Source organism: Eubalaena glacialis, chromosome 3 (assembly GCF_028564815.1).
Source record: "Eubalaena glacialis isolate mEubGla1 chromosome 3, mEubGla1.1.hap2.+ XY, whole genome shotgun sequence".
NCBI classification, from domain to species: Eukaryota; Metazoa; Chordata; class Mammalia; order Artiodactyla; family Balaenidae; genus Eubalaena; species Eubalaena glacialis.
In genome coordinates, this window is record NC_083718.1 from 20592414 (window position 1) to 20615922 (window position 23509).

General features: G+C 44.6%; 1 protein-coding gene across 1 annotated transcript in view; it reads right to left on the reverse strand.

Moving 5' to 3' along the window:
- The window catches only part of DUSP10 (dual specificity phosphatase 10), a 37516-nt gene extending 14460 nt beyond the window's left edge, over positions 1–23056 (reverse strand). Inside the window, exons 1-2 of the mRNA XM_061185330.1 lie at positions 22872–23056; positions 19790–20661 (exon numbers count right to left, since the gene is read on the reverse strand). Of these exons, the coding sequence (XP_061041313.1) occupies positions 19790–20618 (829 nt within the window). The 5' untranslated portion in view covers positions 20619–20661; positions 22872–23056. The remainder of the gene's footprint in view (positions 1–19789; positions 20662–22871) is intronic.
- Positions 23057–23509: the final 453 nt, after the last annotated feature.

The following is a 23509-nucleotide window of genomic DNA, read 5'->3' on the forward strand; positions in this document are numbered from 1 at the left end:
CCAGAAGTCGTCCAAGGTCAAGATAGGGATGCTGCCTAAGGAACAGCATGCTCATAAGAAGCAAGCCCATGGAATCTTCCAGAACCTTCGTTCCACAAGCCAGCTGCAAGCAGAGGAGCCCACTTCTTCCCAAAGACACATGCCTCCTCATTAGTTATACTCTCCGGGTTGAAAAACAGTTTAGCTGGAGACCTTCTGTGTATTTGGGAGGCCACTCGATACCATGTTAGGGCTTCACCTCCTCTGTTCGCTAAATAGCTCAATACTGGTTAATCCATCAAGACGGATTAAGGGAAGGGAAAAAAATCCATGAGATCATACTGGAAGGTTAGAGAGGGAAGAATGTTAACAGGAGGAGAGAGCTATAAAACACAAAGCCATATTTTCCCCAAGAGCTCAAGCAGATAGTCCCCATTATTGTTTAATTCTCTGAAGAGAGGGAAAACATTCTTTGCTTTGCAGTGCCGGAGTTTAAGTAATGAAGCATTGCTAAACAAACAAACAGAAGAAAGCCCAGTAAAGCTATTCATTAAACAAGCCCACTGTACAAAAGGAAAACTGTTGCTTAACAATCCACCTCCCCTGAGGACCAACATTTATCTTAGACCCCAAATTAAACACATTACAACTTCACAGCAAAAGTATGTTTCCCAATGGGATTTAAGTAGAGTCCAATTAAATAAATCTCTAGAAATATCAAGAACAAGCCTCAAGAGAGAGCATATTTCTACTGTGAAACATTCCCATTGAAAATTACATTCGTAAAAGGTCATCTACAAACGTCTATGACAAGAGGAGGGGAAGCAAGGCAGGAAGCAAGGCAAGGTCACACAAGTGAAGCCCGGGTGGGTTCCATCCCTACAATCGCGTATGGAAGTGCCTAGTCAAAAATGGTGTGTGCATCTCCACTCGCTGTGAATGAAACCCCCATGTCCAAACAAACAGCTTTTATGACCATGTGTTTTCATATGATCTGGAGGTCAAAGGGCTGTGGCGTAGGGAATTCAGGAAGTGGTAGGGGAAAGGATCAAGTGTCAACATCAAACTGTGAGTTGTTTTACTGAACCAGTGTTTTCAGTTCACAAAAGGCATAGCAACAACTTCCTCAAGTCACTGAGCTGAATTCTATATTTGGCAAGAATACTAAGCAAGTCTGAGCATTAAGGATAAACTGCCAGAAAGAGCAGGCGTGAGCTCTCCCAGCTCAGGGATTCACCCAGACAGCCATGCCCAATGGTCCAACTCCTGCATGAAGGCTGAGCTGGGAAAGGTCAGCCTGAAGCCAGGTGAGGCTTCTGTGTGCTGAGAGATACACCAGTTTGCATCAGGTCAAAAGCTAGCGTGTCCCCATGTAGTGGACCACCTTCTGGGATGAAGGGGAAGACAAAACAACCAGGAGGCCAGTACCTCTCTGAGAAGGTGAGCTGGGATTATATACTGTCAACGTAGACTTAAGGTTAAGTGGAAGGCCAGCCAAGTAATGGTCGGTTCAACCTGGGACATGTGAAACGGAGAGGTGACCTGGTATGCACCCCACATCTGGCACTGTCAGACTTCCCAGCCACATCCCTTGAAGCCATGACTAACATTGCTCAGGGGGACAGAAGTCCTGACAGCAAGCACTTGGAACACAGCCCTTCTTTCCACGCTGAAGTTACACTGGGTGCTAGCGACCCCTCTTGCCACTTCTAGAAAATCAGAGGTTTGGATCGTCATAAGTTTCTCCCAATTCCAACATTCTATAACTTCAGCACGGTGTGGATAAACTGGACATTGATGAACAATGGCAAGAATGAGAGCAGCTATCGTAGGGTATGTGAGGCCTGGATGACCTGCCTCCCACCTCAGGGCCTTTGCACCTGCTGTTCCCTCTTCCTGGAACTCCCTTTTCCTAGGTCCTCAAGTAGGTGATTCAGACCTCAGATCAAACGGGATCGCCTCATAAAGGTCTTCCCTTTATCTACCCTCCCATAGATCTCTATCATTATATCATGAAGTTTTAAAGTTTTGTGGTCTTCACTGATCACTTATCTGAAATCACTTGTTAATTTCTTCGCTTGTTTATTGCTATTATTAAAATGTGGATCCCAAGAAAGCCGAGCTGTTGTCTGTCTTGGACAAAATACAGCACCACTGCCCTGTGGCTCAGGAGGCCTCCACACTTTTCCAGCAGTATGATCTCAGCAAAGCTCCTTGCCTTCTTGCACCCAAGGTTCCTCATTTGCAAAATACAGCTAATAATAGTACCAACAGGCAACAATAAGAGTCATTGCAAGGATTTAATGAGCTAATACTGGTAGCTATTAATAGAAATTGTAAGGATTCACTACTGTTTAGACCTACAGCTGTACCTGATTTGTATAGTAGGCCTCATTAAATGTTTCTAGATTAAATGAGCTTTGGAACAAGAAGAAAGGGCCAGTTCATTGTAAACCATGTATTATGTGTTGCTCAGCAAAATGCCAGGAATTTGGAAGATTAAAAATTTTTTTAAATAATATATCGTTTCTGAAGATAGATCAAATGGGAGAAAGAAGGAGAGATGAAGCAACAATAGAGGAAAGTTAGCAAAAGGCCTGGCAGAAGACACATTTTAGGAATCCCTGAATATCCTGTGATAAACCATAATGGAAAAGAATATGAAAAGGAATATACGTATATGTATAACTGAATCATTTTCCTGTACAGCAGAAATTAACACATTGTGAATCAACTACATTTGAATAAAATAAATTAAAAAAAAATAGAATACCTGAAATGATGCCATCCCGCTGTGACTTGTGTAGGACAGGTGCAGGGCCAGCCAGGTGAGTTTAGCATGAGGACACAGAAATCCTGTCACTCCCAAGGCTGGGGAGGAGAGCCGGAAAGGCTCATGGAGAAGAGGCAGCCTGCAGGACTGAGAAACAGCCGTGCCCGAGGATGGCTGGGGTCTAAGACAATTCATACCTGGTGGGCTTTTAACCTTTTCTCCCCTCTCCATGCCTCCTCCTTGGACATTCTATATAAGCGATGCATGGATGGAAAGAGCCATGAACAAGAAAAGGAGGCTTAGTAGGGAGAAATCAGTCTGCGAGATGTCAGGGAACAGTGGGAGGGACCCCCAGTCCATTTCCACACACATTTATTAAGCATTAAATGTGGGCTGGGGTGACAGTACTGAGAGTACAAAACGCAAGATCTGGTTGGGCCCCCTCCCAGCTAGCTGGCCGGCGCACTGAGACAAGGTGAGCGGTAACAGATAGATGATTCACACAGTGTGAATTCTCCACCCCCAGATCCATTTCTTCTGCCTCCTGTTGAAGGGACACAAGGCTGGTTCTAAAATCAGGAATTCTGGGTTCCTCCTATCCCTCCCTCTAACCCTGCACCTTCAGGCAAGTTACTTAACTCAAAGTCCATTTTAAAACACAATTGCATCTTAAGAGCTTTTTCTTCAGACGCAGGAGTTTCCCTCTTCTCTAAAAAAGACGGTTACAGCCCTTGCTCTCCCACAGGGGTAACATTATGGGTGCTCTTGAAAGACAGACAAGGGGCATCAGAGCCTCTGGTCCTCCGGAAGGTGAGATGCTCAGAGACACAGCGTGAGAAGAGAATGCCCAGTTTTCAATCCCTCTTTGGTTGGTTCTGATAAACCCACTCTATCCTTCTTAGAAACTGGGACTTACCTCCCACAGTTACTGAGAGTGGCAGTTACCTAAGAGGTAACTGAGCCCAACCTTAAAGCCAAACAGTTCTGGAGAGTGAGAAATGGAATATTGCCTGCCATATCAGTAAACAAAGGATGTCACAGTCATCAGTGATTGCAGCCCTCCAACATGAGCCGGTGAGCCCTGAGGGAACTCAGGATGTGAAAACACAGGATCCTGGCCCCAGATAGCTGAGGTGCCTATGAAAGGAATGATTTCAGTGAGCCCAGACTCTTGCACCTTTCCATACATAGAAAGGCGCTAAATTCCTTAACTTGGGATGGCTGGTTTTCCTTAACTAACAATAATCTTTTGACGTTTGGACTACCGGCCCTTTGTTGCAAAACTTCTACATAACCTGGCTCCCCGCCGCTGCCCACACACACTTCCTAGGAGCAGTTCTCTCAGGGTTACTTGAGATGCTGCCTCCCGGGCTCGAAGCCCTAAAAATTCCCACCGAACAAAACATAACTCTCCACTTTTAGGTTGTGAATAATTTTTTAGTGGATAAGAGCAAGCCTGGCACTATGGCAGTATGCAAAGTGCCCAGAGCTGGCCCAAGTAGGTAGAAATCAAGTCATCTTGGGCATTTCAAAAGACCTCTTTTCCAACTCTAGAACCCTTTTTGTTTCATTCCTGGTTTTCATTGGTAAAGGAATCTCCCTTTGCAATAACTACACTGCTTAAGTTTGTCTTTTCTTAGAAATGTGCCCTCCCGGGCAGCCCCAAGATGCCCTCGTAGGAGTCCACTTTCTAGGAGCTGGTGACCTAAGAGGGCCTGGCAGGAAAAGAGCCAGACCGAGCAGGAACGGAAGGGTAATGGCTACTGGACCACAGGGAAGACAGAGTGTCTGTTTTAAGTGGGAAGGAGAAAAACCAAAAAAGAAAAACACATGGGATTATGGTTTAAAAATCCAAACAAAAGCCCCCAAAGAAAAGACAACAGTTGATCTGAACACAGTGTTTAGCAGATGTAATAGGACACGTACGACAAGAGTGTGATTCTAGACATTGCAAACTACTTAAAAAAACAACCACTCCTTACCCGTATTATCACCCTACAACAGTTTCCTATAAGGAACTTAATCCCAACACCAATATTTAAGAATCTCTGGTATCAAAGCGGTATGTAACATATGTATGTCACCACCTCTCATGTGGTATCGTCTGGGAGATGAAGAAGCAGAGAGGACCCCAAGAGTTGCAGGCTGGAAGGTTCTGGGCATGGTGGTGTCAGAGGCTACCCTGTCTCCAGGCTAAGCCTAGTGGGCAAAAGCAGTTGCTGGAAGACTGAGTCACTTTACAAGTCTAGAGCATAACTGGCCGTCGTCACCCAGGATGTGGGGTTAGAGAAACAAGCAAGCTAAGCTACATACAGTACTTTGCTTTCCCAAACACTGTGCCCCTAAAACAAACATCTCGATGGAAGGCAGTCTATTCGTGCAAAACTGCAGTGCAACTCTGACCCTAACAACACAGAGTCAGCACAGACCCCACAAGTTAAGGGTATGGTCCCCATTAAGACTGTCCTCACTTCTGATGCCAGCCACAAATCCAGGGGTTCCCAGGCGACCCGCACTTCTGACCAATTGGCTAAAAATTCTGGGATTCCCACACCTCCCTCAGGTTGGATAATTCACTAGAATGACTCGCAGAGCTCTCCTCGCTATTACGGTTTTATTATAAAGGATACAAATCAGGACCAGGCAAATGAAGAGACATAGAGAGCAAGATCTGGGAGGGTCCTGAACCAGGAGCTTCTGTGTCCTACGGACTTATCACCCTTTCAGCTCACCGTTGTGTTCATTAATCAGAAAGCTGAACCCAGCCCTAGTGTTAAGTTTTTTGTTTGTTTGTTTGTTTTTAATTAATTTATTAATTAATTTATTTTTGGCTGCGTTGGATCTTCGTTGCTGCGCGCGGGCTTTCTCTAGTTGTGGCGAACGGGGGTTACTCTTCGTTGCGGTGCGCGGGCTTCTCATTGCAGTGGCTTCTCTTGTTGCAGAGCACGGGCTCTAGGCGCATGGGCTTCAGTAGTTGCGGCACGTGGACTTCAGTAGTTGTGGCTCGTGGCCCAGGCTCAGTAGTTGTGGTGCATGGGCTTAGTTGTTCCGCGGCATGTGGGATCTTCCTGGACCAGGGCTCGAACACGTGTCCCCTGCATTGGCAGGCAGATTCTTAACCACTGCGCCACTTAGGAAGTCCTGGTGTTGAGTTTTTATTGCAGCTTCATAACGTAGATATGATTGATTGAACCACTGGTCACGTGACTGAACTCAATCTCCAGCCCCCTTTTCTTCCTAGGAGGAGCTCAGACTAATACAAAGCCCCCACCCTCTAATCACATTGTCGGTCTTTCTGATGACCTACCCCTGTTCTAAATCATCCCACAGTAGCATAAGCTCAGGTGTAACTAGAGGTTACCTCCCAGGAACCACCAAGGGCAAAAGCCAGACAAATTCTGCATCACACAACAGTTCTGTTCTGGGGGAGAACATCGGCTCTGCAGTGAGACTGGTCTGAGTTTGACTTTCTGCTGTGTGACTTTGGGAATTTACTTAACCTCTCTGAGCCTCAGTTTCCTCATCTAAAAAGTAGAGATAATAATACTGTTATTAGTATATAGAGATCAGCACCATTCAAGAGAAGTATGATGCCAGTTACGACGTAACAAATCTTTTTCTCATAGCTGCACTTTAAACAGGAAAAAGAAACTGGTAGAATTAACATTACTTATATATTTTACTTAGCTCAACCTGTCTAGAATAGCATCATTCCAATATGTAATCAATAGTAAAACAATTATCAATGCAATATATTACATTCTTTTTTGTACAAAGTCTTTGAAATCCAGTATGTATCTTACACATATAGCACACCTCAGTTTGGACTCGTCTCGTTTTAAGCCCCATGTTGACTCATGGCTACTATATTGGGTAGCGGCTGCAGATAGAGATGACTACTGTTATCTTCATTAAATGAGTTAATGCTCAGTGTCCATTTTACAAATGTTCCCTATAATGTGTGTGCGTGCACATGTGCACACACGTGTAGAGGCAGTGACCGAGGCCAAAACTCTAAGGTGCTCTAAGCCGTGTGTCAGGCAGCTCCCACAGAACATCAAATAGCCATTCTCTTCTGTGGAAAAGAAACACTTCAACTTGGAGGGGAGAGGTTCTTGGATGAATTATCCACAGTGTGCTCTTTTATTCGCAAACTCCATCTCCCCAGCGCACATCTTGATACTGGCAAAATCAAGTAACCATGGACAATAGTTTTCGATAGGAAAAGAAGCCCTGAAAGCAGCCAGGTGGGGAGTCTCAAGGAACTCTGAATGGCTGGGGCGTGGGGAGGAAGAAGAACTGCAGGGCGGAGCTTTGACTCATGAAGTCACTGAGTAGCCCTTCTGCTCCCCCTCAGGCCACCTCCCAGCGTCACCGCCCAGACACCAGCAAGTGTACCTGCCCATCACCCCACTCGTCACTTCCTGGAAAATGCTCCACATTGTAAATCCAGAAGAACGTCATGAGCAGGAGATTGATTTCAAGGTAATTATTTAGGTAGCTTTGTAGCATCTGATTCTCAGGACCCAAAACATAATCAAAGTGTCTTTTTTCTTTTAAAGATGCAGATATTAATAGGCAAGCTCTGTCTCTTCGAATAGTGGTGCCCCACCTTCAGCTTCTCCCAACCTTTATAACCAAGAGCTGCCCATCACCCTGCCATTCATCTAATTCAGTCAATTCTCAACGGAGCGAGGGTGAAGCTTCCAAGCCACCCTTAAGGTAGGAATGAAGAGATTCACCTAATAAGGGCAGACAAATGCATTTTTACATAATATGCAAGATTAATTATAATAAACTCAACCCAATTCACATACTTCATCAAGAAAGACAAGCTAATTATCTGTCAGAGAATTAGCTCCTATTTAAAGGGCATTTTACCTTAATTTGGCAAAAAGAACTAATGGGAATAGTCTCTCCATCCTGATGTATTCTTTTGACTGCTTAAGCACTCAGAAGCCTTCAGCACTGCACTAAAACCCCAGGGTTCAAAAAAAGGGGGGAAAGGGGTAGGGGCACAAACACCTATTAACACCTCACAAAATCTAACTCTCTCTGTTGTTATTCACAAGGATGTCCCTTTCAAAGCATCTTATCAACAGCATCAAACTAGGAGTGACTCAGATTTATGAAACAAGGAGGTGGCAATGCCCCTGCCAGATCGTTCACTTCCACAATAGCTTCTGGTTTTTAACAGTGCTGAATGGGGCCTCCAAACTTCCTCACTCTGCCCACCAATGCAGAAGCCAGAGATTTACAGCACACGCCTCAGGGCATGTGTGTTGCACACACAATCGGAATTTGTGCAAAGATCTGTGATGAAAGATAAAGACTTTCGTACAAATCAATAACTTTAATAGGGAGTTGGAGCTTGTTTTCTGAAGGGAAAAGCAGGAATGAAAAAATGAAGGGGGATTAGGGGGAGAAAATAAACCCAAGGTGGCTGGCCCAGAGCTTCCATTCCTCAGTGGAAAAGTAGAGAAGCTCCCAAACAAGGGATTCCCTCCAGAGGTTTCTCTTACAATATCAAAAACTTGGAAACAATCTTAACTTCATGAATAGGCAAACGTGTTAAGTAAAATGTGATACATCCCATAAAATAAGACACGTTATAACATTCAAAGAGAACCTATGATGACTATACAGGAAGCAAAAGTACTTGCAATATAAAGTGAAAATGAATTTCAGTTTCTGTATGAAAAACTCTGCAAAATATGCACAAATATGGGTAAAGAATGCAGAGACTATGTAAAAGTGAAACTAAGCCAGTCAGGGAGATTAGTATGTCATCTAATTTTTCTTTCTAAAATTTTCTTAATAGTCCAACAATGGGTATATAATTGAGTCTTTGCTAAGACTTAATTTTATAAGATTTCCTTACATAGAAATAGTATTATTTTCCAGTATGGTGCTGATTCAGAAAAAAGTCCTGATGTAGTTATCTATCCACCCCACTAGAAACACTGGGTTTTTCCAAACCTTTAAACAAAAAATAATCTACCAAGCATCAAAGAGTTGTTTCTACTTAACATTGCACCAGTGGCGATGTCAATTCATTTGACTGTATTTATTATTCATTTATCCCTTGGAGATAAATATATGGTGATGAATTTTTATGGCAGATATATGATATAATTATGGTACATTTGTAATATATGTTAGCTATCATGTGTCTGGCATTGTATATGAATTATCTAATTTAATCCTCAATCCCATAAGAAAATTTTCATTACCCTCCCTATTTTATGGATAGGAAAACTGAGGCACAGCAAACTTATTTCGCTCAACTTCATGCTAATAATAAGTGATGAAGTTAGGATTCAAACTCAGCAGTCTGGTTCTAGAACCTGTGCTGTTAATTTACTATATTCCTTCTGCTAGAAAAGATACAAATTTCTAATAGGAAAGCTGAATACAAATGCAAATCGGCAGACCTATTCACTGAGAAGTCACTTAATCACCTCGTTACAAAGGGGAAGGGAAAGAAAACATGAAGCAACCTGGCCAAACACTTGGACCCACAAGATTTGCTTATTTAATAACAACTCAAATTCAAACCAAAGGATTATACTCCCACTGGGATTTAAAGGATAATTACTGTACAGAGAGTTAGGAAACATGGATTCTATGCCAGTTCTGCTACCAGCTACTTATGTGCTCTTGGGTAAGTAATCAGTTTCCATATCTGTAAAATGGGACAGTTGAAACAAATGCTCAATAATTCTGTCTGAATGAATATTACTTCAAGCACAGGGTTCCCAGGGGTCCATCCTGCTATCCTTCAAGGATGTTAATCATGCTTTCTCTACGGTCTGTCCCTGCCACACTCCCAGATTACCTGAGCTGTATTTGGAGGCTTAGACTATAAAGAGGAAGAAGAAAGATAAGGAGAGGAAAGCAGAAGAGGAAAGCAACAGTTAGTAAACAGTTGGATAACATTCTTTTTCACTTATCCCAGAGAATTCACTTTCCCAAAGGTAATGATAACCAGCTAGAAATTCTTTCTTCACACACTTGAGGGGGAAAAGAAACCCCATAGTTAATATATTATCCACACTAATAGAACGGATAATGATTATAAAACATAAGCAATCAAATGCCATTGGATCTTAGAGTCTTTGGGATGTAGTCATACATACCCATCAAACATTCCTTCTTATTCACTAATATAATTTCATACCTGTCTTCCTTCTCACTTATCTACTTCCCACTCTAGAAAGGAAGTATATTAATATGGGCAAAAGAAGGAAGCATCATTCTCATATCCACAGGCTACTAGGAGAAAGCATTCTAAAGTCCTCCACGTTGAAAATACATGGGGCAGAAGCCTCAGAGCACTATGCCCAGTCGCTACCAGCTGAGTGACCTTGACAAGTGCCTGGACCTCTCTGAGTCTCAGTCACTCATATGTAGACTGGAATGTTATCATGAGACATAATGCTCTGAGCACAGAGTCCGCTAAGACAGCAAACATTTCATAAATGCTAGAAATAATCGTTGCGGGTTTCAAACATTTGTTTCATTGATTGGTTGCTCTAGTTAAAAGTCTCTGCCACGATCAAAGTTTGAAGTTTCCAAAAGCCGTGATATAATTCAGGGTGAGGTCATTGGAAAGCCAGCTCTTCCTTGAGGACACAGTCAGCCACTCTTAGCACTGGAATTTTCAGTTGAGGAGATACAAGAAAATGGGAAGGGGGGTAAGTATCGTAACCAAGGACACTTCATAGATAAAGCACAAAGTGACCCTAAAGAATGAGATATACAGTGTACTTGTAAATAAACATGTGGCCAGCCTGGAAAGAACTTGGCCTCTGAGATCCTTAGAACTGGGTTTTAATACCTGTTCTGCAACTCACTGGTTAATAATCTGGGGAAGAAATATTGAATCTCCTCCTCCGATTCCTCTTCTGTAAAACTGGGAATCTAAAACCTCTCTCAAGGAGTTGTGCTGAGAGCTAAGGAAGACATGTATGTGACAGCCCAATGCCCAGCACATAGAAAGCAATCGCTTTTATTTTTTTTTCCCCAAACTATTTGGAAAATAATTTTCTAATTTTGAGGATGATAGGTTGGTCAGACCCAGAGTAGTTATATGTGATTAAATGGTGTTCCACGGTCAGAGTAAAATATCACTTCATGAGAACCATCAGAGCGTTCTTATAAATCTTATCATAAAAATATGCTATTTAATAAGACTAGAAATACAAGACCTAAGAAAATGTCCTCTATCCTTTCAAGGAAGCTCCCCTTAGAAGTCTGTCTCATCTTATTATTTTAAGAGGGATGCAGACACGCTGTAATAACTAATGACAGTAATTCACAGTCTTGAAAACTGGAACCCGGGACTCCAGTGCAGGAGCAGGAAGATCCTGTCTCTGACTCTGAGAGGACCCTCTACCCTCACACTGTTCTGTTCCCTCTATACCCCTGTTCCTCCTTCCTCTCCTCCCAATCTGTTTTTTCTTCCCACTTGCCAGTAGCAACAGCTGGTGATATTTAGCCCAGTAGTAGTGGACCCCGGGGCCATGATGCAAAGAATGTGGGATTCTTTCTCCCATAGAATAAGCATCAAGTAGTAAAGCACTGGACAGTAATGTTCTGCCACAGAGTGGTGACAGCCTCCTTACCCAGGGACACAAAATAAAATCACTTGAGTTCACATCATAACGGGAGAAGCTTACGCTCCTCAAAGGGAGGACAGCCTGACACTGCCCCCTGGATCAGGCAGCTTCATCTATTTGCTTGATTGAGAATTGGGCAACAGATGCCTGACGGGGGTCCACCGGGTGGGAAGACAAAGAAAACCAAACCCTCTGTCCAAGCACTCGGGAAGAGTTTAGCTTTGTTTTGCTTTCCATGAAATTCCAGTCTTAGGGGGACAAAACACACGATGAGTAGGCCCTCACCACAATTAAAACATTAAGGCGAGACGGATAATGTGATGAATCTGCAAACCTTTTCTTCCTGATAGTGATCTTGCCCTTTGCCAGAGGCAGAGCACGGGGTAATAGCCTTTATCTTACATGAAAATACCAGGCTGCACGGCTCATTTCTTTATCCAAAAGCATAGGCTCAAGTTTCCTTTTCCTTTAAGTTCCATAAAATATGGGTTTTGTTGGGGGGGGTATATATATATATATATATATATATATATATATATATATATATATATATATATATATATAACCCCCAAACTTTTAAGTAATAATAGATGATGCAGACAATAGGCTGAGAGAAAAAGGATGCTAAGACCTTCCTCTTAGCTTGTGGATGAAAACATCTAGAGTCAAAGACTTCATAATTAGAAAGGACACTACATCAACATGAATATAAAATGTATATTTTGAAATGTTCTACAATGAAATTCAGGCTGTGGTTCATATTTATTCTTTTCTCTTCCCTCCCATTTTTCTGAATTAGTAAGGTTATATGATATTAATATAGAGTATATAGTACATGGATACATAGCCACAGAAAATTTGCCCAAGAGGAACCCACATGGTTTAGGGGAAATAGCACAGGCTTCAGAATGACAGACACTTGTGTTTTCATTCCAGCCCTTTCCCTTAGAGTGGTTTTTAATTGTACTCGCAAACTCTTTTTTTTTCCCTAAGCGAGCCAAAACCTTGTCTTTGAAATACCATTTACAGTGTTTGTTTGCTTAGCATGTCCTCTTTTCATAGAGAGCATGCAGGAAAAAATAAACACAGGGCTTGTCCCTATCAGCAACATGTCCCAAATTAGTGAGGTTCAAATTACAAAGTTCCACTCCAATGCACAGAGGAGGCCTGTCAGCCCTGAGCTTCTTGAGGCAGAGAGAGAATGTATGTTTCCTTTTCCATTAAAAAACCGACAAATAAAAAAAAAAAAAATTCTTTTCGGATCAAGACTTCGGAAAGAAATTCTGTTGGCCCACAAAGATGTGCTTAGAAAAGGCCAGACTCTATCTTGAAAGGGAAAAAGAAAGGAGAAAAAAGCCAAAGGCCACGCAAACATGTACTTCCCAGGAGAATGATATTTCCTAAAGATAAACTGCTCCCTAAACAAGATTGTGTAGCAGTAGAGGATGAAGAATCCGAACAGGTACATGATCTTCAAGGTGGAAAGGATGTGGAATACTAGCCTGGTCCATATATGCTCTCATTCTAATATTTGGAGTATCAGAGTTATGATGGCAGATACCTCAGCCTGAAGACCAGTGCCTAGCACATAGAAGGCATTCAGTAATATTTGTTGAAAAAAATGAATGAATCTCCGGTACCCATAAGGCTGCACATCCGTGGAACCCAACCGAACCAAAAGTCCCTAGAAACCTGAAACACATGGGTACGGGGGCGCATTTTGATAAATGTTTTCCAGCTCTTCCTGAAACCATTAAATTCCCCAGAAGATGGGATTAACATCATTAACATTTGTCCTATATTTCTATGATCCAGGTAAATATCAGGACCATGAGTCTGCTGGTTTCAAAAGACTTAGGTCCTTATACTTCTGGACTGAAATCTCAAATTTCAAGAAAAAAGGTATCAATACTCAAAATGATTGATTAAATATATTATCTTATTTTATATTTGTATGCTATACAATAGATACTGTTATCATTAGATAATAATACACACGCACACACACACAATCAACATATCAACCTGGCAAGACATATTTTTTGCACTAAGGCTCTGAAATTAATCATGCATGTGACCTTGGATGAGCAAGAAACCTCTCTAGGCCCCAATTCTGTAACTGCATAATGAGAAGACTGGACGAGATGGATGGTTCCCAAAGTTCGCTGCACGTTAGAACCACTTGGGAGCTTTTAAAAGTCTTGGTGTTCCATCTGGACCCCAGACCAGTTTAATGAGAATCTCTGGAAGTGGGAACTGAGCATCCCAGGTTTTAAATTGCCCCAGGTGATTCCAAGGAACAGCCTGCAGTGAAGACTCTTGGACTAGGTGACCTCTAAGGCCCCTTCCTATTCTAAAACCTGAGGTACTTGAGTTCAGAAGAGGTGACATGACCTCTCCTGGGATTAGAATTTCTGCCCCTTGTGTGTCGTGTACCTTTATCTACCTACTAGAATTAAATTGCCTAGGGACGGGACTTCCCTGGTGGTCCAGTGGTTAAGACTTCACCTTCCAATGCAGGGGGTGCAGGTTCAATATCTGGTTGGGGAGCTAAGATCCCACATGCCTTGTGGCCAAAAAACCAAAACATAAAACAGAAGCAACACTGTGACAAATTCAATAAAGACTTTAAAAGTGGTCCACATCAAAAAAAAAAAAATCTTTAAAAAAATGATTTAAAAAAACAATTGCCTAGGGACTACAACACATTTCCATGCCCATACTCCTCCCCAGCAATGCTGAGCCAGGGAGAGTCTGGCTGCCGATAACACTGGGATGAAGGAAGCAGGGGCAGCTCCTGGTCAGAGGCGCACGCCAGCTCCTGAGAGTACAGGCATCACCAGGCTGCATGGTAGACAGCGTTTCTGCTCCTGTGATTTTGCCAAATCTCCCTTCCTCTGCCCTGCTTTTTCTCATCTAAAAACATTATCTACCACTGCTAGGAGAGGAGTTTCTTGAACTTGTCCTTGAGAAGCCAGATGGTTAACTTAACTGATCTGAATGGTTGAGGACAAGTGGTTCCTACTTAACATGCTCCCTAGTGCTGTGCTCAGAACAAGGGCCCATTCCCCTCCCGCCCACCCCCCCCCCACCCCAGTCTTATGGAAGAGGTTCTGAAAGGCCATGGTGGGTAGGGGAGCAGAGCCCAGGGACCTGATTTACTGAGAGCGATCTACGTGCCAGACACTCTATTTACATTGTCTGAGTTCATCCTTGATGTTGGAATTATCCCTGTTGTACAATGAAGAGAAACGGGCTCGGAGGGGTAACCTGAGTTGCCTAAGGACACCTCTAGCTGGTCAGCAGAAAAGCCTCGGTTGAAGCTCAGGTGTAAGCGAGCTAAACGCCACTCTGCTGAACACGCAGTGAACAGGGAACAGCTTTTCACTTTCAATTAGGAAGCAGAATAGTACATCCAAAAGCTTAGAGAGGGTATAGGCAAATGTGAACCAATTCAGGGGAGGGTTCAAGACTCGCTTAAAGACATGAGAGTGTCTTTCAATGAATTTCCTCCTTTTCCCTCCACCGTCCATCTCATCACAACTCAAAGTTTCGAGAACTTCTCAAGATGAAGCACACTGCCCCTCCTTCCACCTCCCCTTTTATAGTCAGACTACAATCCTTATTCCAAAAATAAATCAGCCTGATGAGAGGCCAGAAAAAGCAAAGCTTAATAGTTTTATACTTTCATTATTTAGTTATGGGACATTCGTTGGACAGATTTATCATCACGTTTTTACAAACTCCCCTACAAATAAATAATTCTAGGATATGCCCAAATTACTCTGGCCTCCTGACCCAACATGTCTTTGTAATTACTTGGCACTCCAACTATATGCTACTTAAATTAGGTAACAGTCACCAAGTTATTTTTAAGCCCTAGCAACACACACACACACACACACACACACACACGCTGCTATACCTAGCTTGTTATCTGCACTCCTTTGGAAGAGGAGCCAAAATTGCACTTTTACTGATACCATCATTTCTGTTCGACCAACAGTAATAATATGAAGCTACATGTACTGAGTGTTCACCCTGTATGAGGAACTGTTCAGGACACTTTGTACCCATTAATTCATTTAATATCTAAACTACCACCATGAGACAGCTACTGTTATATCCTTTTTGGTAAATGAGGAAAGCAAGGAAGTAAGCGAAGTAGCCATCAGTTAAGGGCACAGAGCTAGTAAGGGGCGAGCCAAGACCAGAGCCCAGACAGGCTGGATCCCCAGTCCTGCCTGAATCTCTCCACCATTTGCTATAAGGCTAATATTCAGCATGTCTGGATGTTCAACAGAAGCTCAGAATAACAAACTTGTGGATATATATTATGCCCTTATTTCACCTGTTTAAAAAAAAAAAAATCCTCCTAACATCCCTGACAGACAAGAGGAAGACTTTTGTTCCCCTCACACAACAAAGCAGGAAAGAGAAAGAATATTTCTCCAGGGTCTCTGATTTCTGAGCACAGACCTTCACTTTGTCATCAGACTCAGCACTGCCTACAAGTGTTTACTTCAGAGCCCTTTTTGACTATGGGAAAATGCGCCATCTATGTTGTTCATCTCAGGAGTTTCAAAGGAAAGTTTTCTAGCGTAAGAAACTAACTCTCTCTGTCATCGAATCTTCCCTACACATCAGCCCCCTGAATTGATGCTCACTCTTCCCCCTCCCTCCCCCCAATAAATGTCTCTGATACAGAGGCAGACCTGTTGGAGGACGAAGCAATCAGTCACTCTTTGTTTTGTGACAGCACAGAGCAAGTACAGGCACGGGCCCTGACAGACCCTCGTGGAAGGGGAGCATTAGAGACCCCCAAGGAGGTGCCTGGAAACCTCCCACTCTGAGGGCGGGACGCTTCTCCATAGACCTGATAGCCAGTTAGTCAGAGTGGAATTTCAAGCTCGAAAGTCTCTCAACAACGGGCACATGACACCAGTGTTTAGGAGTGAAAATGTTATCCATACTATACTATACAATATTCCCAGCCTTCTTAATTTGAAAACATTAAGTTTAAAGATGAAACATATTGAAATACATTTCAAATATTGTCTATACTCTAAAATCTTTCAACAACCAGGAAAAGAAGAGACAGCAAATAGGGAAAGTGTTAATAATTGTTTAATCTGGGTACTAGGTGTATGGGTGCCCATGATACTCTTTTCTATGTTTCTCTATATTTGAAATACTTCATAATAAAAATGTGAAAGGCATAGACTGTCTTTAAAGAGGAGGTGATAGTAGACTATCTTTTCCTACATAGGTAAATGACAAATTATTTCCCTGAACACAGCCTTGCTAAAAAGAAAGGGAGCCTTATAAACATCATAGCAAAGATGGTAGCTCTCATTATGAAAAACCCAGAACCGTCTAGCCTCCTTATTGAGTTGGGTGAGAAATCACATTAAACATCAACTTTGGGTAAAACAGCCTGTAATTCTTTCAAAGACTTTGCAGGTCTCTAAATATTTATTCATTTGGATCATTTTTTGCCAGTTTGAATAGAAGCACAGGTCTGATGCCATTTATTCTTCGGAAGATGAGAATAAAACACAGATTCAGACATAGGTCACAACAGGGACGGGACTGTAAATTAGAATAGTAACTTAATCCCAGGGGCTTCTGCGCCTCTGATCAGTTTCTTCCCAACCTGACACAGCATTACTAAAATGGTATCTGAGCAGCCGCTCTACTTGACAGGCAGCACCAAAAATGGAGAACATGGCATTGAAACAGGGGGACATAAAACTTGGACAGGGAGGGTAGCAACCGGTGTTTACAAACATAAACCAGAGAATCAGATGGGTCAGCCATAAATTACCCGAGATTATACTGAAATCTCTGAAAATAAATTAATGAAGCCTTAGAGGTGTCGACCTTAGATTCTAACTACCCCCACCCCATATCTACCCTACAAAAGTCACTCATTCCAAAATGGTACCACCACCACTCTTGCTAAAATAAAATCTTACATCACTAATGGAGGGGGTTACTAAAATAAACCTCAGCAGAGAAACCAGACCAGAATGGTCTGCTTGACCCACTCAAGAACCTAGGAGAAGTTGCTGGCTATGCCTTCTGAGAGATGCCCACCCCACTTTTCACCTCAGTGGTGCTATGGTATTAACCTTTGGTTTACCCAGATGAAAGGGTAGCTAGGGGCATTCTAATATCAATCTCTTTCCTTTCCTTCCCATCGTGGTCCCAATTTTAGGCCATTCCCCCAAAAGAGACCAAAATAATAATGACAAAAATAATAAAGTAGATTACTGACCCTTTTGCTCCTGAACTACATATATTCAACCAAATTCTCAGATATTTGAAGAAAGAGCCCCCCAAACTACAAATAATACAACCTCTACCACCAGTGTGTCTTCCAGGTCGACCGCCGCTGTGTCTCACCAACCCGAAAATGATGAGCCCTCACAGCGGCCTCCCAGGCACCCAGTGGTGAGGTCAGCAGCATGTCCGGCCCCGCCCCATTGAGGCAATCTTCCTCACTGACACTGAAGAACAAGCGCAGGCTGCCCAGGCTCTCAGCTGCATCCACAGGAAAGGGGGAAAGGAACCCCACTTTGATCAGTAACACCTAGGAGATTCATTGCCCAGTGATTGACAAGCCACACTCATACACAACAATGCCCACGGCAAAGTAGAGGGTAGAATCTACAACTCCTCCTAATCACCCTATGTTCATGTCCAGGGTCATCTTCATGTGGATTATTTGATGCCTGGCCTCAGATCATACAGACACAAAGGGTCTGCTTTCCCTCAATGACATCTACTCTACATGAGCAAGAGACCACCCTCAAGATCATTGCATTGGTTCTCCCCTTCTTGGCTCCCCAAGACAAACTATTACAAATGGGAAGTTTGTAGACTGTATTTTCTCATCCAAAAAAGATGAGACAAGCCAAGATCACGGGGACAGAATGCTAGCTGGGTAAACCTACTGGGAATCACTCAAAGTCAGCCAAACAAGAATACAAAACAATAAAATACAGGGGTACACAGAGGAAATCTGAGCATATCTGTACCCAAGAAAACCCATCAGCAACAAAAAAAAAAATACCTGGGAGCTGCGCGGAACTCTCTGGATGCAACTTCCATGATGTTCTCCTTCTCCTGAGAGCCCACCAGCCCAAGGAAAGCCATACGTTTGTGCTAGCTGAGCCCAACAAGAGCAGGTTCGAGGGCAGTAAGGGTGGGCAGAGGCAATGATGTCAAAGACATTCAGAACTCTATTTCTAAGAACACTGCTTAACCATTGGGAAGACAAGAAGAAGAATGGCAGAGCTGGCCCACAAAGGCAAAACTACTAACTTGCCCAGCCCAATGGCCTGTTGCAATTTAAATATGCAAGGTGTTCAAAGGAACCCAGCAACGTCTTTGGTCTACACACTGCATGAGACTGGCTGGTGATGTGGCCCAGACTGTATGCCTTGACTCAACACACAAGGGAAGAGAAGAAATAAGATGCCTGTCTCTCACTACCACCACTACCCCCTGACAGAAGACACCGAAGATGAAGCGTGGTGTGCAGTGCCCCAAAGGATGGCATCCGAGGGCAAAGAGGCACACCTGGGTTGGATACGGGACGTGGGCTCCACTGCTAGGTTAGGCGATGCTGTGTGGAAGGAGCCCAGAGACCAGAGAGCAATTAATTCCTGCTGCCAGGGCTCAGCGACACTGACCTGCCAGTTATTCTGTGCTCAGTGGGGCAAGTGACCCACCACCCCATCTTGGGAGGAGCCATGATGCCAACGGTTGTCAGGTGATGCCAGAAGGAACAATGGGTTGGGGAGTATTTCATAAAAATGACTCTGTCCCTTGAAGCTTTGGCAGAGGAACGGATGTTTGGGGTAAACTTATACTTTCTGAGGGGGCCTTAGAATAAGGCTCTCTGCCCTTCCTGAAGGTCACTTTCAGAGAGGTGAGAAAGAGGAAGAATTTCCCACAAAAAAACTGGTACCTGGAGGTTTACTTGTAGTTCACCACAGTTGCGGTTTCCTCTGTTCCATCAACTTTGATTAAGTCTGAGAGACAAGAACTTTCCAGCTAGTTTGACTGGAATAGAACTACCAGACCAGGCATGACTGGAGATGCCATCTGGTGTCATAAAGCCCCTTTATAGAAAGATGAGAAAACGGTCTCCAAGAGGGGAAATGACTTGCACAATGCAAATGAGAAGGTGAATCAAGACTAGAGCCCAGATCTTCTGGCTTTCAGTTCAAGGCTGCTGGGTTTCTCTCCCAACCCCAAAATAATTAAGAGAGGGCACGGAAGGGAAGACAAGAAGAAGAAAGGCAATTCTGTTTTTTTGCAGGAGGATGCTGGTACTTCTAAGAGAAAACCCAGAGTGACCCCAGGCTTACCAGGACTGTGCTCGGGGAGGGGGTGGGGGCATTACCTTTCAACACCAGAGGTTCTTTGCCTTCTCTCTTCAGGGACTCGAGGACTATGTGGAGGGGCTGGGAGGGCATCACTCGGCTCGGCTCATTGGTATTCTCATCATAAACTATAATTTCTTTGGAAAAGATCCTCTTGAAAGAGTCCTTGCCTTCCCTACAGGAAATCAAGTCTAAGACAGTGATCTTGCCCTGCTGCAGTCTCCGCCGGCTGATCTTATCGGCACAGTTAATGTGGACAGCTCCTTGGATGTGACTCTTGTTGTACTCCATGAAGGGCCGGCAGTCAATGATGACAGGGCCCTGGCTCGGCAGGTGACTCTTGCTGCATTTGGTCATCTTCTTTGCCAAGTCATTGGGGTAGATTATTTTGATGCTGGCTAGCTGCTTGGGGGTCCCTGACACAGGGCTGCCCACCCCACCTGATGGACTTAGAGAGCCTGCATTCTCACTGTTGTTGACCATCTGGTTGGCCGGGCAGGTGGTAGAGCTTCCAATGGTGGTGGTGGTGGTGGTGGTGGTGGTGGTGGTGCCGGCGGCAACGGCTTGGGTTGGGGCCTGATTGTCCTTGTCGTAGGTTGCCACAGTGCAGCAGCTGGCACTGCTGCATCCACAATTCAGGGAGCGGGCAGAGCCGCTGGATGAGGGCATATACGTCAGATTCGCAGCCTTTAGGGACACAACGGTGGTGGCGATGACAGGAGGGTGGCTGGTACTGCCAGGGGTGGCAGAGCCAAGGTAGCTAGAGTCTAAACAAAGGTTGAGATCCTGAGGTCGTACAGGCCTAGACAGTGCCACCACTACCCTGTCGTCTAAAGGAGACGGAGGCATGAGGAGGCTGAAAACTGGCAATTCAAGAAGAACTCAAGACAGTCTGTAAAGAAGGGGAGGGGGGAAAGAAAGAATAAAGTCATGTGACACAAAAGGCAGTCGAATCCAATCCCTGGGAAAGGGCTTTGCATCCCTCTGAGCAAAGTCGTCCTAAGTGCCCTTTATCCTGTCACTCTCAAAGCCTGAAGCTCATTGCTATGGATTCAAAGAGGATGCAAACCTGAGGACCCCCCAGTTCTTGCCAAGTCTAAGGTTAGATGTAAAGTCTATGCAAATGTTGATGAACAACCTTTCACGGACCCACATCAAAGTTCAGCCTGAGAAAAGGTAAAAGCACAAAGAATTAGAAAAGCTGAAGACAGAAGGGAAGGCTCTTAAGAGGCATCTCTTCTGGGCCTCATCTCCTGGGCAGAAGTATAATGCAACCGTCTGAGAAAGACCCGTGCGTCCACCCGTGCATACTTTCCATGTAATTCCTTCACCCACTGCAAAGGCAAAGGAATGACCAAGAGTGCTGGCATGGCTCACGGGGATATACGGCAGCTAAATATACATCAGGGGCGGATGTCAACTTTCTGCACATCAAAATGAAAACATCCCCCTAAGTGAATCTCTTTAACTGCCAGCTATTCTTACTTTCCATTCTACTGAGTCCTTTGAAAAGCACAACAAAGTCATATTAAAACCTCCCATGTTTCCAATTAGCCTCTTATAAATTAATCTGCATTTCCTCTTTCATTACAAACTAGTCTCCTAGAATGAAGCCTCAAGCCAAGGAGCCAGGTCTGGAAACCCCAGCTCTGGCAGATCCATCCTTTGGATTGCTCCCTTGCTGCACCACCCCTCCACTTCTGCCTTTAAGGAAAGGACCACTTCAACTCTCCTCCCTCCTTCTTTCCCCACAGGCACATCCTAGAGATCCTCTCAATGGGAGGCAGCCGCTATGCATAATCTTTCAATCCCACACAGATATCCCCCCTCTTCAAGAGGATGGATTCATTAAGAAGACTTCCCAATGAGCCCGTCCCTGTGGGAAGTAAAGAGTTGCTCAGGGGTCTATCTCCTGTCTCATGAGAGGGCGCGTGCAAAGGGACAGTTCCTTCCTCCCCGTAGGCACAGGGGCACTCCACACCCGGGCCCTGATGGCTCCTGTCCTATTAGACATACACACAGAAAAGAACCCAAACCCCATGCAAGGGTAGCTCATCTAAACGAACTTTAAGAGATGTCTGGAAAAATGTCATCGAACATCCCTCTACACAGGACTGTCACCACTCCCTGACACAGAGCCAAAGTGTCACAGGCAGAATCCACACATACACACACACACACAGGGGCACGCACCTATCACATCCACAGATCCCCACCGACTCAGCTTTCTCTCACCACCTTTGGATGGGCAAGAAGGATCCAACTTCTTTTCTCCCTCCCTTCCTCTTTTCTTCCCTCCCTTCTTTCCTCCCTTGCCCTCCCTCCCTCCCTCCTTCCCTCCCTCCCTCCTTCCCTCCCTCCCTTGCGTAGTATTTTTTGAAGAGCAAGTACTATTCCAGAAGCTATAACTGTTTCCCAGCTGGACCAAGCAGTGAAAGTCTTTGCTATTGTGTTACCTGGTAGGGTACGTCCCAGGATCAACAGTCCATTTCCCTTGAAAGGGACGCGTAAGCGTGTTCACGGAGACACAAGCTGGGACCCCCCACCTCCACACGGAGTGCGCGGCGCACACACACACTCTCTCTCACACACACGCGCGGAGTGTATAAAGAGATCTGCATCCCTGCAGCAGAGGGTCGGGCGTAAATATATATTGCCCGTGAAACCATCCAGACCAGCCTAGGAAACCTCCCAGAGAAATACTGAGCTATCCCCTCTCCCTCGCTAGTCGTCCTTCCACCTCTAGTCAGGGGCTGGAAAGAAAATTAAGTGGTTAGAGAATGCTCCTTCCCCACTCCGGGGGCACTTAACATCCCCCTTCGCAACATAGCGCACTAACAAGTCCCTGGCATTTAAAACTGCCGCAAAGCGTCCCAACAAACCTCATTTTTTCCTCGCCCCCAATCCAAGTAGACTGCAGATGAGAGTAAACGCACAGGGCAGCGTGAGCCAACAGCCGGAACCCTTTAACCTCACCTGCTGTGGCTCTTCTGTGAGCATCGCAACACACACACACACACGCACGCACACACTCACTCACTCACATTCACACCGCCTTACACTCCCGGGCTCTCAGGAGTAGCCACGGTGACTTCCACTTACTTCATAAATAAGTGTAACCCTCCACCATCTGGCGCTCCGCTTCGGCTGTGGATTCGCACATTCAGCCCTCATTCACTTGGCTTCATTGATCTCCAGCAGCAACATAGTTACTTTCTCTTTTGCTACACTGTAAATGTAAGGTTCTGAGGGGGCGGGCCGGCTGCCGACCGACGGCGCGTTGGACCAATAGAAATCCAGAGAAAGCTAACCGCTACTTCGCAGCAGCCCGCGGCCAATGGGTGGCTGGAGAGGGCGGAGCCAGGGCGTGGCCTTGCCTCTTTAAGGAGGGTTTATCCGACGCCGCTTTGGGTCCACAGTGTTATAACACGGGCGGTGATGTCATTGGCAACCAATCAAAAACTTAAAAGGGCCAACTGGGGCCCGCGCGGAGCAGCTGCTCTCTATTTACATGTAAACCGAACCGGCAGGATGCAGTTAACCCTTTCCGGAGCTGGATTGTCAATGGGCTGGACTCGCCGCTCCAGCTAAAACTGGCTCTGCCCACTTGGCGGGATCCCCCTACGTGCCCTCACCCCGGGACAGACCACGCTATTTCTTTTCCCTTCTTACTCTGGACGGATGATCAAATGTGTTGGAGTAACTTTCTACAGGCAAGTGGCAACGAGAATGATCACTCT